At 41.4% G+C, this 18,761-nt stretch overlaps 1 protein-coding gene across 1 annotated transcript in view; it reads left to right on the top strand.

The window, feature by feature from the left end:
• Nucleotides 1–18,761, top strand: part of zdhhc2 (zinc finger DHHC-type palmitoyltransferase 2) — a 102,251-nt gene that overhangs the window by 31,309 nt on the left and 52,181 nt on the right. Inside the window, exons 2-5 of the mRNA XM_067996232.1 lie at nt 4,949–4,975; nt 7,468–7,562; nt 9,283–9,403; nt 12,991–13,060. Coding sequence (XP_067852333.1) covers nt 4,949–4,975; nt 7,468–7,562; nt 9,283–9,403; nt 12,991–13,060 — 313 coding nt within the window. The remainder of the gene's footprint in view (nt 1–4,948; nt 4,976–7,467; nt 7,563–9,282; nt 9,404–12,990; nt 13,061–18,761) is intronic.

Here is an 18,761-nt window from a genome sequence, read left to right as displayed (position 1 = left end):
CCCCAGACTAATCTTGCTGCCAACCCAGTGGCCTCTGGGCTGCCCGATATTGGGACAGCCTAAATCCAGTGAACTGCATTGGGACAGCTCACTGGTTCCATTTAAATCAGGCGGGTCTCAAAATAGCTCCAGCCTCTTCACTCCATGGAACGGGTAGGCTAACGGTACGCTCCGCCGATTGGCTGCCCAATTATTAAAATTGACCCCAATCTTCTGTTCCTCCCACTTGATTGTGCCATATCCAGTTCAGGAATAAGGACAAACACCATAGTCTGCCTTTAAATGATATAATACTCTGCCTTCCTCCTGCATCTCCTCAATTTTCCAGGCCTCCATGAGCACTTAAGTTCTATTGCTACCAGGACTCTCAAACAAGTCCTGCCAGCATTATTCAAATGAGCTGACCTCCGAATGTTCGACAGGACCAGCTTCTTTGGCCACAAATGTACTTGAGTCCTGCCCCACCACACTTCCAGTGCAGATCACAGGACGTGAAATTTTGCAGTCTACAACTTCATCCGAGAAATAACAAAGCTTGTGTAATCACAGATGGAAAATTTTGGAATCAAACGCTACTTGGAACTCAGCCTTGTGATAGCCTGGTGTGAAAACAACACTGCCACATTGAGTGTGAGCTACTGTAAAATGGATTAATCAAAGTGAAGGAAGAATTGCCTTCGTATTTACCAGGAAGACTAAAAAGTTGGGCAGGACATTAGAAGAAGAAGAGATCAAAAAAGATATTAAAACATTTAAGATAGAAAGGGGGAAGAGAATTGAGAAACTAATCAAACTTAGGGAGGATAAGACTTTTGTCCTGATGGATTGTAAACTGCGAATATTAAAAGAAGTTAGGGAGGAGATAGCAGAGGCACTATTACATATATATAAAAATTCATTAGAAAAGGGAGTGGTGGCTGAGGACTGGCAGACAGCTATATTTAAAAAGAAAGATAGAACAAGTCCAGCGAACTATAGACCAACTAGCTTAACATTGGTGGTAGGAATCTTTACTCAACGATGTAATAGAAAGACATCTAGAGAACGAAAATATAATAAAGAATAGTTAGCATGAATTTCAGAAGGAAAAGTCATTGTTGACCAACCTTATTGAATTCTTTGAAGAAGTAGCAGAAAGAGTAGACAAGGGTAATGTAGTATATGTAATATATTTGGATTTTCAAAAGGCCTTTGATAAGGTACTTGTAGACTCATTTGTTACACAAAGTTAGGGCTCATGGGATTGGGGGTAATATACTAGCATGGATTGAGGATTGGTTAATGGACAGAAAACAGAGAGTAAGAATAAACGGGTTATTTTCGGGTTGGCAGGTTGTAATTGGGTTTTTTTTTATTCGTTCATGGGATGTGGGCGTCGCTGGCGAGGCCGGCATTTATTGCCCATCCCTAATTGCCCTTGAGAAGGTGGTGGTGAGCCGCCTTCTTGAACCGCTGCAGTCCGTGTGGTGACGGTTCTCCCACAGTGCTGTTAGGAAGGGAGTTCCAGGATTTTGACCCAGCGACGATGAAGGAACGGCGATATATTTCCAAGTCGGGATGGTGTGTCACTTGGAGGGGAACGTGCAGGTGGTGGTGTTCCCATGTGCCTGCTGCTCTTGTCCTTCTAGGTGGTAGAGGTCGTGGGTTTGGGAGGTGCTGTCGAAGAAGCCTTGGCGAGTTGTTGCAGTGCATCCTGTGGATGGTACACACTGCAGCCACTGTGCGCCAGTGGTGAAGGGAGTGAATGTTTAGGGTGGTGGATGGGGTGCCAATCAAGCGGGCTGCTTTGTCCTGGGGTGCCGCAAGGATTATGGCGTGGGCCTCAACTGTTTACAATATATATTAATGACTTAGATGAGGGGACTGAGTGTAATGTATACAAGTTTGCTGATGATTCAAAGCTGGGTGGGAAAATAAGCTGTGAAGAGGACACAAAGAGGCTGCAAAAGAATATAGGCAGGTTACGTGAGTGGGCGAGAAGGTGGCAGATGGAGTAAAATGCGGAGAAATGAGAAATTATCCACTTTGGTGGGAAGAATAGAAAAGCAGAATATTTTTTAAAAGGTGAGAGACAAAGAAATGTTGGTATTCAGAGGGATGTGGGTGTCCTTGTACATGAATCACAGAAAGTTAACATGCAGGTACAGCAAGCAATTAGGAGGGCAAATGGTATGTTAGCCTTTATTGCAAGGAGGTTGGAGTACAAGAGTAAGGAGGTCTTGCTGCAATTAGATAGGGCTCTGGAGTACTGTGTACAGTTTTGGTCTCCTTACCGAAGGAGGATTTACTTACCTTAGAGGGGGTGCAATGAAGGTTCACTAGATTGATCCCTGGGATGAGAGGGTTGTCCTATGAGGAGAGACTGAGTAGAATGGGTCTATATTCTCTGGAGTTCAGAAGAATAAGAGGTGATCTCATTGAAACATATAAAATTCTGAGAGGGCTTGACAGGGTAGATGCTGAGAGGCTGCTTCCCCGACTGGAGAGTCTTGAACTATGGGTCATGGTCTCAAGAAACAGGGCCAGCCATTTAAGACCGAGATGAGGAATAATTTCTTCACTCAGAGGGTTGTTTCCCACCGTCCAGGGCCCCAAACACTCCTTACAGGTGAAACAGTGGTTTACTTGTACTTCTCCCCCATTTCCGCCACCTCCAGCATGATCCCACCATCAAATACATCTTACCCTTCCCTCCCCCTTCAGCTTTCCTGAGGGACCGCTCCCTCCGTGACACCCTAGTCCACTCTTCCATCACCCCCAACACCCACTCTCCTCCCCATGGCACCTTTGCATGCGAGCACAGGAGATGCAACACCTGCCCCTTCACCTCCTCCTTTCCCACCGTCCAGGGCCCCAAACACTCCTTCCAGGTGAAACAGTGGTTTACTTGTACTTAAGAACATAAGAAATAGGAGCAGGAGTAGGCCATCCGGCCCCACGAGCCTGCTCCACCATTCAACAAGATCATGGCTGATCTACCTCAACGCTATTTTCCTGCACCATCCACATATCCCTTGATGCCTTTAATATCTAGAAATCTATCGATATTTGTTCTTTCAATTTAGTATACTGCATCCACTGCACACAATGCGGTCTCCTCTACATTGGGGAGACCAAACGCAGACTGGGTGTTTGCTTTGCTGAACACCTCCACTCTGTCCACAAGCCTGACCCTGACCTGCTGGTCGCTTGCCATTTTAATTTCCCTTCCTACTCCTACTCTAACCTCTCTGTCCTTGGCCTCTTACACTATTCCAATGAAGCTCAACGGAAGCTTGAGGAACAGCATCTCATCTTTCGATTAGGCATTTTACAACCTTCTGGACTCTACACTGATTTCTACAACTTCAGGCCATAACCACTGCTCCCATTTTTTCGGTCAGCTAGTGCTGGTAATGGTTCTGCTACTGCTCAATCTTTTGTTTCTTAACCTGTCCCATTACCACCTTGCACCTTCATCCCTTTTGTCATTTAATCATTCGTGCCCTCCACCCTATCAGAGACCTTCCCTTTTGTTCTTTCCTCCCCTTTCCCTGACTCTGTACTTGCTCAAAAACTTTAACTCTCTTAACATCTTCCAGTTCTGACGAAAGATCTTCGACCTGAAACGTTAAATCTGTTTCTTTCTCCACAGATGCTGTCTGACGTGCTGAGCTTCTCCATCATTTTCTGTTTTTATTTCAGATTTCCAGCATTCGCAGTATTTTGCTTTTGGCTTTTCTTTATATCCTGTTTCAACCTTTAACCACTTGATAGCCTTTTTCCACCAGCATGAAAAAAACCTAACAATATGTTAATTGCTAAAATAATTTAAATATGAAGTGTTCTGTGGTCCCCTAAAATATCTCTTATTCTACTTAATATTTAGGTGAGAAATTTATAAACCAATCCTCATATGTATTTTTGCTTAATTGTAAATGTTTTGACAGTACCTAAGTGAGACCATATCAGGTGCTTTATGTCTCTACTGACAAAGCCTGTGATGCTGGCAGCCAAAGAAGAAGAAATGCACTACTAAAACAATATAACAATGAAATCTGTTTTAATGAAAGTTCTTTAAAGTATGATTTCATTTTTATGACAGTGTAAATACACCGTATAATGTAATGGCCAAGAATTTTCTGGGAAAATAACAGCAAGTTTAATGCACACTTCGTTGTTAGTGTGTAAATAACCCAGCAATTTATGGCGAGGAGGAGATACGCCTTGAGTTGCGAATCGCCACAAATTGCTGGACAGTTTGCGCTGCTCCGCTGTTAGTCTCGCACAAACAGGATCTCGCCTTCAATCTCCCCAAGGGTTTCAAGAAATTGCTGGATTTACGCCGTAAATATGAATTAAACTTGCCGCAGAAAGTTAGGACTGGTACTTAACGATGTGAGGACCCTTTTAATGACAAGATTTATGTTCTTACAATGCCACTCAACCTCAGAGGCCCAGAAAGGGAAGAGTTAAACTGTGGAGTCTCATTCCTGCAGGTAGTAAATTGTTCCTAGAGGTTTTTAAAATTAAAATTTTACATTTTGTCTTACTTTTCCTTTCTGTCTCTTTTTTTCTCTCTCTCTTAATTCATTCTTTCCCTCTCTTTATTTCCCTTTCTGTATCTAATTTGACTCTAATTCACCCTATTTCCTTCTCAGTCATTCCTCTGTTTCTTTCTCTACCCTTAAATCTCATTGGATAAGGAGATACACTGTTGGTCCCGTCGTTCAGGTACCAGATGCCCCGTTGTCGGCTCACACTTCCAGCAATTTGCGGTGCAAAATATTTTCAAGCTGAAGGGTGAGGAAAAAGATCCAACACACGGGTCACGCCACCAGATGCCCCCGCTCCAGCAAATTCTGGCCCAGTATACAAAAAAGATTTAAATGCTATGTACAATACGTGCATGAATTATAACCTGTTTTGCCTTTTTTTTCTAATTTACCTTTTTTTCTTTTTGTTCCAGTGTCTATGAAAAATATTGGAGAAAAAGGTAAATGTTACATTCACAATTATTTATCATGTTAGATTTAATAAAGTAAAAAAGTAGCTCCGTTGGGAATGGGGTGAGTTTGGGTCAGATGGCTGATATACACCGCACCCAGTTTTACTCACCATTTAAGTCAATGCAAAGTAAAATTGGAGTCTGATTCGAATCCGCCCCATTCCCACCGGGCGGGTTAAGTTAAAATCGGGGCTGATATTCTGAATTGTATTACTTTGTTAATGAACAGTTAGAGCTCCTAGATGCTTATTCATCTACAACACATTAATTTCTGTTCAGGTTCTAAAGCATCCTTACCGTAAGGAATCAGCACTATTTGCAAAGCTTTATGAAGTACATTGTATAATAAAAGACATATTTAGACTGTGACATACCCAGAATTATTTCAGAACTACCCAGAACATTACAGAATTAAGCCACTCCATGTAATCTGCTCAACTAAAAAAAACACACACACACACACACACACACACACACACACCAACTATTCATTATACACTTGTTTACAGGGTTCACTAAATATCGAGGAGTGGAAATCTTCCCCCATGTAGGTAAACTAGGTCATCGTTCAGAATAATTTAAAGACCCTAATTTAGAAATTTTAGCAGCTCTGTTCCATTTTGGATTAGTGGCGGGGTGGTGCTTCTGTTTGGCCTTGCCACGACCCTGTTCCAAAATCCAATAGTGGGGTCATTTAGATATTAGGGGTGGACACCTGCACTGGCACCATTGGGATGCCCACCCTGTGGACCCGGCGGGGTTTCAGAGTGGCACCCTGCTGCTGCATGTAGGATGGCACAGGTGCTTCTGGCCAACGATTCCACGGACACAAAGCAACTTTCCTGATGCTCCATCGCCGGTAACCCCCACATTCAAATGATAATCGATCTCTTTTGCCGTTTGAATAAGGCATAATCGGGCCCAATTATGACCCTACACAACAAATACATCTGCTTCAGGAGAGAGAGAGAGGAGGTGAGAGAGGGTGCGGGTGGAAGAAGTGCACATCCCTGTCAGAAGTAGTCGTTGGAGTGAGTAAGGGCAGAAACAACAGCTGAGAGGGGTTCTGGCATAGTTTCCTACCCCTCCATTCCCTGTATGCTGCATTTCCACCCCACTAAAGAGTGACATTTTTCTGTTCCTGTGCAGTCTAATGTGATTTTTGCATTAAACATTGTTTTAATAAAATAGGATTCTGTAATTGTGAATATCTTAAAAAAAAACACATTTGGCACGAAAGTAACAATTAGTGTTAGGCATGTTTAGCATTACTATTTACTGGACAGAATCTATTATGACCAGCTGGGACCTCATAATCTGCTGTCCACTGATTCCTTGACTGACATTGTTGGAGCTTATGCAGATTTGTTGAAATAAGTAGAATGATTGTGATTTTAATTTGATGGTTAAAATTATTTTCTGATAATGCCTGTATAATTTGTACAGGTCTACAGCAACTAGTGTAGCAAACTCAGCTGGGGCCCAATAGTGTTGGCCAGAATACTGAAGGTTGTATCTCTTTCCTGTCTTTCACTGTGCCTTGCTCACAAAAGCCTAATTGTTTACCAATTCCATCCATGTCTTGGTTTATCATATATGGCTATAGAACTGAAAATAAGAGTCATAAAATGACAGTAATCAGAGTTATCCTGTGTAAGGAACACAACTGTAAATTTGTTCCACTCCAGAGGTCTTACTTTACAACCCATTGATATTGTTGTTAAAAATGAATTCTGCCATTACTGTGAGTGCATTTGGTACAAATGAAAGAATTATTACATTTGTAGTATGAGTAAACATTGGCAGAAACAATAAAGGTGCAAAGGCAGCAGCGTCTAGAAAGCATATCAGGAATTTCTGCTAAAAGAAGTGTTACAGCTATACTAAAAAGTCAAGAGGCTGAATAGTTAGTTAATTAATAGCAATCTAGAACGAGCTGTCCAATCCATGCAAGACATTAATGGAAAGTGGGCCTCAGGTGTAAAAATTGGAGCATATCATCTCTTTAGAGAGTTGGGAGTGAAATAAGCAAATTTTAATGCTGATGGGAAAGCATCTTGACATTAGATGTTATAGCAGGTTTACCAGAATTGTATTCTTGTCATTACCTTGACTAACCAAAAATGAAAATCCTGAACCGGCTTTAGAAATGCCAAGAATACATAGGCCTGTAGACACTAAGTGTTGGCTTAATGGTTCCTTAGACAATCACAGTTACATTATGTTCTAGGATTTTTAAAAATGTATTCTTAATCTACAATGAAAAAGGATCTGAATTTGCACTATTGTTATGAATACTGATTTTTTTTTGGTAATTCATCAGAGTACCAGATGTAATCTTGATCTTCTACAATAGTTGACTTCATAATAATAAATGTAAAACTCAAATAGATGCTAAATCATCTAGATATGTATTGTATTAAACAAAACTTAACTTGAATCATGTTTACGAGTTTCTTTTGTGATATCCTTTCTTCCAGTTGTCTGCCTTGTATTTTATCATTTGCTTTTCATCATGTTCGTGTGGTCATACTGGAAAACCATCTTTACAAAACCAATGAATCCAAGTAAAGAGGTGGGTATCAGGAGAAAGCGATATTTTTTGTGTGTGAACTCTTTTGTATATTAGTATTGTAAATCAATCATCTTGTTTTTCACTATTTACACAATAAAAAGGTACACATCCTGTTGTTTTATGCTTACCTTTTTGTCGTGCTTTGATGCTGCATACATCGATGATGATTTTATCACTGATTCCAGTAATGTGCTGAAGAATGGCTGTTGCTATGGATTTCTTCTGGAATTTCAGTTTTCAGCTTCCCAGTATTTTACATTACAGCAGCAAATACAATCTAAAGCTATGCATTGTTACCATGGACTTTTACAGTTCATTTTTAGATTCATTCTCTGTGGAATTAGGTTGTCTGCTCAGTTTACTACATTGAGCTTTTAATTTTATGTTTGAGGCACATGGATCAATATTTCAATATGAATTATTGCCCTGTGCTAGCTGACCTTCTCCCCTCTTCTTTTTTAATCAAATTTGTCCTCTTCCACTCCTTCTCATGAATGGTTTGACTCTTGTTACGGTACTGTTCTACAGGGGTGGTTGTTGTCCAATCCCTTGCCTAAGTGGGCTGTCATGACGTGAGCCTAGATTGTGCATGTCAGCAGGCTATTCAACTGCAAGGAGCCTCACAACCAGGCCAGATCCTGCCGTCACCTTATTTCCATGTGTGAAGTTACAATAAGGGTTGCTGCAAAGCAATCAGGAATAGAAACCCTATCAGAATTTTCACTCCCTAACTCAGAAGCATGGAGGCCAACTGTAGTGTCCCTATTGCTGCCCTGGCTGAGATTACCTAATTCAGCACAAACCAAGGATCAGACTGGGTCCTTCTTGGGTCCGCTACTCGCATTCTTACCAGGTGAGTCATCAGGGGAAGCTATTTTCTATGTAGTGGCATCGGGGATTCCATGGGCCTATTAAAGTGCGGAGTCTCTTTCCACTTTTTACAAGGCCAGTGGCACAGGAGAAGGCACAGCCAAAGATGGGAAATCCCAATGTCAGGAGTTCCTGCATTCTGGCTGTCAACAGTAGTTTGCCTGTTGAGATCAACCATACCTTACAAAGAGGGCTGAGGGGGCAACTTAGAGTTCGTTCTTAGGGGGAGAACCTGGCACCCCCTTCCGACCAACAAGTTGCACCACAATTCGTGGCCTCTGGGGATTGGTGGAGGCCCTAAATGCACCACTAGTGGTAAAGGCACCCACCAGTGGCATTCAAATTAAGGGACCTCCTCCTGGCCCCACAATCTGGTGGGATGACTGGCATATCCCAGCACTTACATCAGGATGCAGCCCCTCCAGATTTTCTGCTGCTATATTTTTACCTCAACATTTAACAAGAGCTTCCAATCATATCTACATTCTGAGCATGTATAAATTGCAGATTTCCCCACCATGCAATCTGTTATTGCAACATGAAATGCTTTAGAAGTGTCTATCTCCTCATTCAGCCAGGAGTTGAGAGTTTTTTTGGTTTTTCCAAAAGACCTAGAAACAAACTGAAGATTTAATTATTAAAATTTATTTCAGACTAACCTAATATTGAATGTTATTAGCAATTGCTGCTTTTCTATTACACAGCCAGATATAATAGAGCATAAACTTAAACTCTTTAAGATCTACAGTAAATTAATTCTGAGTTGATAGGAATTAGATTCCAATGAAGCTTTCTGGTCAATCTTAAATATATTTATTATATTTGTTGTCATTTTAAAAAATATCCGCAGTTCCATCTGTCATACACAGACCGAGAACAAATAGAACGTGAGGATCGAGGTGAAGGTCAACAGGAAGTCCTGAGACGAATGGCCAAGGAATTACCCATCTACACAAGAACCTTATCTGGAGGTAAACAGCAAGTACTGTTATAAGCAATAAAAGTTACCTGGCGTATTTGGGTTTTAATGCATGTTGACATCTGAAAAAGTATCTGTGGAAGAAAGATTACAGCTGAAGGCTGCAAAGGATACGCGTCAACTAGAAAAACATAAGATTGGTCCTGAGCCAAAACGCAAATAATATTGGGCAGATCCATCTTTAACGGGCATCGTAGGGTTCATTCAGCGATCCTCTGCTCCCAGTTGTTGACGGAAACGGAGAATTGGTGCTACAGTGTTGTAGCCCTATCTCCAACTCAAACTCTAGTTGAATGAGAGTCCCCACTGGGATCACAAAATTTCTGAATTCACCCTTATTATCTCTACTCATTGTTAAACTGTCTCAAAGCTGAAGCTATAGGTCCCACTTTGTTACACTCTAAAAGCACACATGCTTAACTAGAGTCACCACCTTTTACCAAGTCCAAAGCTAAATACTACAGGATAGGAGCAGGGCAAGAAGTGACATCGTGGCTTGAGTTCTGGTATTTGCTGTTGGTGAAAATTGAAACCTTTAATAGTATCAGTAATGAATGCCTCCACATTGTAAGACACAGAAGCGAAATGTCAAAAAAACTGATTTCTGTTTCCAAAAGACAGCTTTTAGTATGCAATTTATATTACAAATTTCAGGACAGTCCATTCAAAAACAGAGGTCTGTGGCTCAAAAAGGACAGGTGGCAACCCTAGGCTTAACAGGACACAGAAAAGTTTTATACTTTTCTTACAGAACCCACCACATGCTACTTTGACATCAATTAAGTTGTTACACAAAGCTATGTGTCAATCAGCATGGCTTCCGTACAAAAAGTGCCATTCCCATTAATCTTAACTTTGGAGTACGCAATATTGTGCACGAATGGAACATAGATGTTTTAGTGATGATTCCCGGAAGTTCTGGTGAAGAGTATGAGAACAAAAGCTTAGTTAGTGTCAACTCCATAAATTGCTACACATTAACATTCAATTTGTCTTTTCAACTACTATACATTATTGTCAGAGTTCAGTCCAAAGAGAAAGGTAAAGTGAACAAAAAGAAATCGTCAGGCCAAAAGATTGTGGTTAGAATGCGGAACTTGCTACCATATGGAGTAGCTGCGGCAAATAGCATAGATGCATTTAGGGGGAAGCTAGATACATGAGGGAGAAAGGAATAGAAGGATATGCGTGAGATGAAGTAGGGAGGGAGGAGGCTCGTGCGGAGCATAAACACCAGCACAGACCAGTTGGGCCAAATGGCCTGTTTCTGTGCTGTAAATTCTATGTAATTCGATTCTATGTAAAATAAATAGGCAGCCTTAGATTTAGAGTCACAGGAGAAGGAGAGTTAGATGCATTGTTGTTAGTCTTGTTTACCCAGCAAACTTCACCTACCTGCTCCAGGAAACTAGAGTTCCAGAGACTGGCTGGGTGACCGTCAACCTTCCCAATAAATCAGATCACTTTTCAATATTGATCAACATCATAAAACAAGAGTGGAGGGGGGGGCAGCATTCTATCTATCACTCATAAATACTCCAATTGCCTTACTGGTAGGGAAGCCATTAAGCAAATTGGAGCCATTGTACCTTCTGACATTGTGGCAGAATATTTCAAAGGTCTACATTTTTGTAGAATTAAATACTGCAAAACGATTTCTATGTATTCACAGCCTCTGAAATTTACATAGAATTACATAGAATGTACATCACAGAAACAGGCCATTCGGCCCAACAGGTCTATGCTGGTGTTTATGTTCCATACGAGCCTCCTCCCACCCATCTTCATCTAACCCCATCAACATTTCCTTCTATTCCTTTCTCCCTTATGTATTTATCTAGCTTCCCCTTAAATGCGTCTATGCTAGTCGCCTCAACTACTCCTTATGGTAGGGAGTTCCACATTCTAACTACTCTCTGGGTAAAGAAGTTTTTCCTGAATTCCCTATTGGATTTATTAGTGACTATCTTATATTTATAGCCTCTGGTTCTGGTCTCCCCTGCAAGTCGAAACATTTTCTCTACATCTACCCATTCAAACCCTTTCATAATCTTAAAGACCTCTATTAGGTCACCCCTCAGTCTTCTCTTTTCTAGAGAAAAGAGCCCCAGCCTATTCAGTCGTTCCTGATAGGTATAACCTCTCAGTTTTGGTATCATCCTAGTAAAATTTTTTTGTACCTTCTCCAGTGCCTCTGTATCCTTTTTATAATATGGAGACCAGAACTGTTCGCAGTACTCCAAGTGGTTTGACCACGGTTTTATACAAGTTTAACATAACTTCCCTGCTTTTCAATTCTATCCCTCTAGAAATGAACCCCAGTGCTTTGTTTGCTTTTTTTACGGCCTTATTAACCTGCAATGCTACTTTTAGTGATTTGTGGATCTGTACCCCCAGATCCCTATGCTTCTCTATCCCATTTAGACTCTTATTTTCCAAGGAGTATGTGGCCCCCTTATTCTTCCTACCAAAATGTACCACCTCACATTTATCTATATTGAAATTCATTTGCCAATTACACGCCCATTCTGCAAGTTTATTAATGTCTTCCTCTATTTTGTCGCAGTCCTCCTCAGTATTAACTATACCGATTTGGCGTTGTGCTCAAATTTTGACATTGTACTTCCGATTGCCGAGTTCAAATTGTTTATGTAAATGGTGAACAACAGTGGTCCCAACACCGATCCTTGTGGAACACCACTTCCCACCTTTTGCCAGTCTGAGTAACTACCTTTAACCTCTACTCTCTGTTTTCTGTTTTGTAGCCAGCTTGCTATCCATTCTGCTACTTGTCCCCTGACTCCACGTGCTCTGACCTTAGTCACGAGCCTACTATGCAGTACCTTATATTTGTCTTCATCTAATTCTAATGTTGCACCTGATGATTCTACATAGTATAAAACTTTGAAAAATGTAAATGTTGGCCTGTGGCAGGAATGGTGACTTTATTAAATGACAGATATTACTGCGTTAAATGGTACAATTTAAATGTTAATAGCTATGAGGTAACAGAAAATGCAGTTATTTTGATTGCTGTGATATTACTGTACTCCTTGGATATGTGGAAAAAATCAGCCATTAAACAAATGCAAAGATATAATAAAAAAAATAGTAATATGGAATCAATTCTAACTGATTTTATTTATGTATTCTATGTTCATTCCTTCCACTTGTGAAAGACTGAATTCCACTACTTGTATTATAATTATCTGTCTTGCTTTGAAATTACACTGTGTAGTACTAACTTTTAAATGCTTAATGCGTTCATATGAAATTCCTTCATCTGCTATCTTAATGGAGGAGGTTAACCCGTTTTAATGAAGGCTTAATCCATTTAACCTTTTCAAGTAAAGAGGTTAACTCTTTTGTTAAGAGTGGACAAATGAATTTTGTACAAATGTGATTAGCATTCATATGCTTATAATGTGATACAGACACTGTAATTTCAAGGCCCCCATTTCAAAATGATTACAATAAGGAAATTGATGAGTTGGATTAAAGTGCTTTTACAAATATCTGTAGTGTTATTTTTGCCCAGATTTTTGTTCCCTATCCTTATATGTAGCATTGTTTCCAAAGCAATTCGATACTGCGACCGATGTCAACTTGTGAAGCCAGATCGCTGTCACCATTGCTCTGTCTGTGACAAGTAAGCATTTATTTACTTTTAAAAACATATCTAACTATTCAGTGTACTCGTTTATAGTTTTACCTTGACTCCCTTATCTGTGACATATGATAAATGTTATCGTAGGTATTAGTGTATATACTGCTTTTAAACGAAACACTGATTGAACAATTCCACTGCCATAAAATATTATAATAATTTTTTTTTAGACTGAACGCCAAAGCAACTTATAAAAGGATATTTTTCAAGTCTGTACAGTTCTTATTTATTTACTGATTTGGACCTTTCCCACTAGAGTCACTGTTCAAATTTACATATACACTGCTATTAGTTCATTATAGCAGCCATGAAGCAACATAAGAGGAAGAGGAGTGTTCTACAACATTGCAATGCTTGGACACGGATATTATGGGGCCAGCTGGTAGGGAGAGTACAGGCATTATTTTAACTTGGAAAAACGGGTGGGTTGGGGGCGGGGAGTGGGGCAGTAAAAATTAAAAAAATCTAAAACCTGCCTCCAACCCACCCATTTCCGATTTTATCAGAGGTGGGACAAAGGGTGGGCAACCAACCCACTCTCAGGAGGCGGGTCGGTCACTAAAAGCTTTCAAGGAGGCTGCGGGCCTCCATTCAAACAGCTGTTTTGTTTTTAACTCCTGGGGATCAGGATTCCCGTGCCTTCTACTTCAAGCCACGTGAGAGGAGATAAGAAGGCCCGAAAGGGCAGGTAAGTGCCTTTATAGTACAGCTTGTGAGCAGGAGTGCTTCCCCCAGACCTTCAGCGACTCCCCCAGCCACAATCTCCGACCCTGACCCCCGATGACTCCCAAACCCGATCCCCAGTGATCCCTGACCCCCTGATGACTCCCGACCCCGATGACTCCTGACCCCGACCTCTGATGACCCTCGACCACCCCCCCCAATCTAAGACTTACCGTCTTGCATCCTCTTCCTTCCTCTTCTCCTGTCCAACTGGGTTCAGCCTGTCAATCAGGCTGGCCTGTCGGGCGGGAAACCGTCAAAGAAAAAATAAAGGCGTTCTTATATCAAAATCGTATGAACATCCGGAACCCAGAAGTACAGGTTTCCCATCAGGAAATCCCCTCCCCCCCCCACCCCCCGCCACCGCCTCTGCCGTCTTCCCGGCTCAGAGTTAAAATTTAGGCCTATGTTTCACTGAAGACCAATGTTTTACAAAGAAATTGTGTTTAATTTTAATTGCCTGAATGAAATTGTTCTTGCACTGCTATAGTAGGTACAGAATAGAAATGTGTTTCTAGAAATAGTGTTGTAATAGGAACAGGAGTAGGCCATTCAGCCCCTCGAGTTCCCAATTCGGACCATCCTGCAGCCATGTCTCAGTAATAGCTATCATGTCATACCTTCCAATTTGAATTTGTGCCTGTAGTTCATTTAATTTATTCCTTATACTCCGTGCGTTTGTATATAGAACTCTTAGTTGGCCACACAGCCTAGCCTGTCCTTCAGCTTTGATGCTGGGTTAATCGCTTTACACCTTCTTCTAGTTTTCACTTTATCTGTAGTGCCTAAAGTACACTCTCTTTCTGCTGCTCTATGCTTTTCCCTGTTTAATGTTGCAGCAGAACATGGAAGGAGGTTTTGGTGCTGGTTTACCGTTAATTATACACCTTTCTCATTTGGGTCAATATAACGAAAGAAAGTACTTGCATTTATATAGTGACGTTCACAACCTCATGATGTCCAAAAGCATTTTACAACCAATGAAGTACTTATGAGGTGTAGTCACTGTTGTAATGTGGAAAACACGGCCACCAATTTGTGCACAGCAAGGTCCTACAAACAACAATGAGATGAATCACCAGAAAATCTGTTTTAGTGATGTTGGTTGAGGGATAAATATTGGCCGGGACACCAGGGAAATCTACCCTGCTCTTCTTCGAATAGTGTCATGGAATCTTCTACATCCAACTGAGAGGGCACTCCTTACTGCACTGAAGTGTTAGCCTAGATTATGTATTCAGGTTTCCAATATCAGGGACGCCTCAGGTCTCACCATTCAGACACAGGGATTCCACCCTGCGAGCCCGAGTTTCTCGGCCCTTGTGTATTAGGTGTCACACATTGCAAACAAATCACAAGCATACAAAGGGGAAGTGCTGTGAGAAAACATGCTGACACCATTTACAAAGCATGCAGTGGTTTAAATAAATGTCCTGACCTTGATTTACACATTGTGCTGATGATTTTTGTGTTCGAATAATGCAGCAGCATTGAGAGAGGTGCTGCCCCAGTGATTTTTCTTCAGTTAGTTGATGAGATTATTCTAGAGTATTTGGAGATAAAATGCATTCAAAGAATAAGATGATAGAAACATAGAAAACAGGAGCAGGAGTAGGCCATTCGGCCCTTCGTGTCTGCTCTGCCATTCAATATGATCACGGCTGATCTTCTATCTCAATACCATATTCCCGCTCCCTCCCCATACCCTTTGATGCCTTTTGTGTCTAGAAATCTATCTAGCTCCTTCTTAAATATATTCAGTGACTTGGCCTCCACAGCATTCAGTAGTAGAGAATTCCATAGGTTCACCACCCTCTGAGTGAAGAAATTTCTCCTCCTCTCAGTCCTAAATGTCCTACCCCATATCCTGAGACTGTGAACCCTCATTCTGGACCCCCCAGCCAGTGGAAACATCCTCCCTGCATCCAGTCTGTCTAGCCCTGTCAGAATTTTATATGTTTCAATGAGATCCCCTCTCACTCTTCTAAACTTGAGTGAATACAGGCCGAGTCGACCCAATCTCTCCTCATACGACAGTCCTGCCATCTCAGGAATCAGTCTGGTGAACCTTCGCTGCACTCCCTCTATGGCAAGTATATCCTTTCTTAGGTAAGGAGACCAAAACTGCACACAATACTCCAGGTGTGGTCTCACCAAGGCCCTGTATAACTGCAATAAGACATCCTTGCTCCTAATCTCAAATCCTCTTGCAATGAAGGCCAACATACCATTTGCCTTCCTAACTGCTTGCTGCACCTGCTTGCTTGCTTTCAGTGACTGGTGTACAAGGACACCCATGTCCCTTTGTACATCAACATTCCCCAATCTATCACCATTTAAATAATACTCTGCCTTTCTATTTTTCCTTCCGAAGTGGATAACTTCACATTTATCCATATTATACTGCATCTGCCATGTATTTGCCCACTCACTCAACTTGTCTAAATCACCTCTTTGCATCCTCCTCACAACTCATGATCCCACCTAGTTTTGTGTCGTCAGCAAACTTGGAAATATTACATTTGGTTCCCTCATTGATATATATTGTGAATAGCTGGGACCCAAGCACTGATCCATGCAGTACCCCAATAGTCACTGCCTGCCACCCCGAAAAAGACCCATTTATTCCTACTTTCCGTTTCCTGTCTGTTAACCAATTTTCAATCCATGCCAGTATATTACCCCCAATCCCACGTGCTTTAATTATGTACACTAACCTCTTATGTGGGACTTTATCAAAGGTCTTCTGAAAATCCAAATAAACCACATCCACTTCTCCCTTATCTATTCTACCAGTTACATCCTCAAAAAACTCCAGTAGGTTTGTCAAACATGATTTCCCTTTCATAAATCCATGTTGACTTTGTCTAATCCCGTTGATATTTTCTAAGTGGCCTGTTATCACATCCTTTATAAGAGACTCTAGCATTTTCCCTACTACTGATGTCAAGCTAACCAGATTGTAGTTCCCTGTTTTCTCTCTCCCTCCTTTTTTAAATAGTGGGGTTACATTTGCCACCCTCCAATCTGCAGGAACTGTTCCATAATCTATAGAATTTTGGAAGATGACAACTAATGCATCCACTATTTCCATGGCTACCTCTGGGATGCAGATTATCAGGTCCTGGGGATTTATCGGCTTTCAGTCCTATTAATTTCTCCAGCACTTTTTTTTTTACTAATAATAATTTCCTTTAATTCCTCCTTCTCACTGATCCTTTGGTTCCCTAGCATTTCTGGGAAGTTATTTGTGTCCTCTTCCGTGAAGACAGATCCAAAGTATTTGTTTAATTGCTCTGCCATTTCCCTGTTCCCCATTATAAATTCTCCCATTTCTGACTGTAAGTGACCTACATTTGTCTTCACTAATCTTTTTCTTTTTACATACTTGTAGAAGCTTTTACAGTCCACTTTTATGTTCCTTGCAAGTTTACTCTCATACTCTATTTTTCCCCTCTTAATCAATCTCTTGGTCCTTTTTTACTGAATTCTAAACTGCTCCCAATCCTCAGGCTTGCTACTTTTTCTGGCAACTTTATATGACTCCTCTTTGGATCTAATACTATCCTTAATTTCTTTTGTTAGCCACGATTGGGCTACATTTCCTTTTGTGTTTTTGCGCCAGAAAGGAATGTATAATTGTTACAATTCATGCATTCGTTCCTTAAATGTTAGTCATTGCCTATCCACCGTTCATGCCTTTTTATTGAAGCTTCCCAATCTATCATAGCCAACTCACTCTTCATACCTTCGTAGTTTCCTTTGTTTAGATTTAGGAGCCTAGTTTCGGATTGGGATTGTATTAAAGATATGCAATCCTACTTTTCTTTTTATTTCTGATTGTTTTAAAGGGCAGGTTTAGTGGCAGGTCAAGTATAAATAATGAATTCCATTGCTGTACCAGTGTTTTGCTTCAGATAATCTCTGTGAAGACAGCCCTCTCTGAAACTATTTTAATGGCGTAAACTTACTAGAATGATATATGACAAGCTGATTCCTGTACTGTGCATGCTGCTGTACAGTAATGTGTTTTATTGACAGTCTGTTCATGAACTAGTTTTAGATCAATTCGTATTGTCGTAGACAGAGAATCACCTGCAATGGCGTGTCTTCCCACTCACACACCGTTACCTCTGTAGTCCTTCCAGAATCTGTCCTTGGCCCCTTCCTATTTCTCATCTACTTGCTGCCCCTTGGCGACATCATCCGAAAACGCAATGTCAGGTTCCACATGTACACTGACGACAGCCAGCTCTAACTCACCAACACTTCTCTCGACCTCCTCCACTTCCTCTGATTTGTCCGACATCCAGTATTGGATGAGCAGAAATTTCCTCCAATTAAATATTGGGAAGACTGAAGCCATTATCTTCAGTCCCCGCCACAAACTCCATTCCCTAGCCACTAACTCCATCCCTCTCCCTGGGCACTGTATGAGGCTGAACCAGACTGTTCACTACCTTGGCATCCTGTTTGACCCTGAGCTGCGCTCTTGACCACATATCCACTCCAACACCAAGACTGCCTACTTCCACCTCCGTAACATCTCCCGTCTCTGCCCCGCCTCAGCTCACCTAGACTTGACTATTCCAATGCTCTCCTGGCTGGCCTCCCACCTCGCGGCCTCCCACCTCGCACCCTCCACCCAACTTGAGCTCATCCAAAACTCTGCTACCTGTACTCTAACTCGCACCAAGTCCTGTTCACCCATCACACCAGTGCTCACTGACCTACATTGGCTCCCGATCCAGCAAAGCCTTGATTTTAAAATTCTCATTCTTTTTTTCACCCCTCCCTACCTCCATAAACTCCTCTAGCCCTACAACCCTCCAAGATCTCTGAGATCCTCCAAATCTGGCCCCTTGCCCATCCCTAATTTTAATCGCTCCACCATTGGCGGCCATGCCTTCAGCTGCCTAGGTCCTAAGCTCTGTACTTACCTCTCAAAACCTCTCTACCT

This window comes from Heptranchias perlo, chromosome 1 (genome assembly GCF_035084215.1).
Source record: "Heptranchias perlo isolate sHepPer1 chromosome 1, sHepPer1.hap1, whole genome shotgun sequence".
Classification (NCBI taxonomy): Eukaryota; Metazoa; Chordata; class Chondrichthyes; order Hexanchiformes; family Hexanchidae; genus Heptranchias; species Heptranchias perlo.
This window is presented reverse-complemented; position numbering and strand designations above follow the sequence as displayed.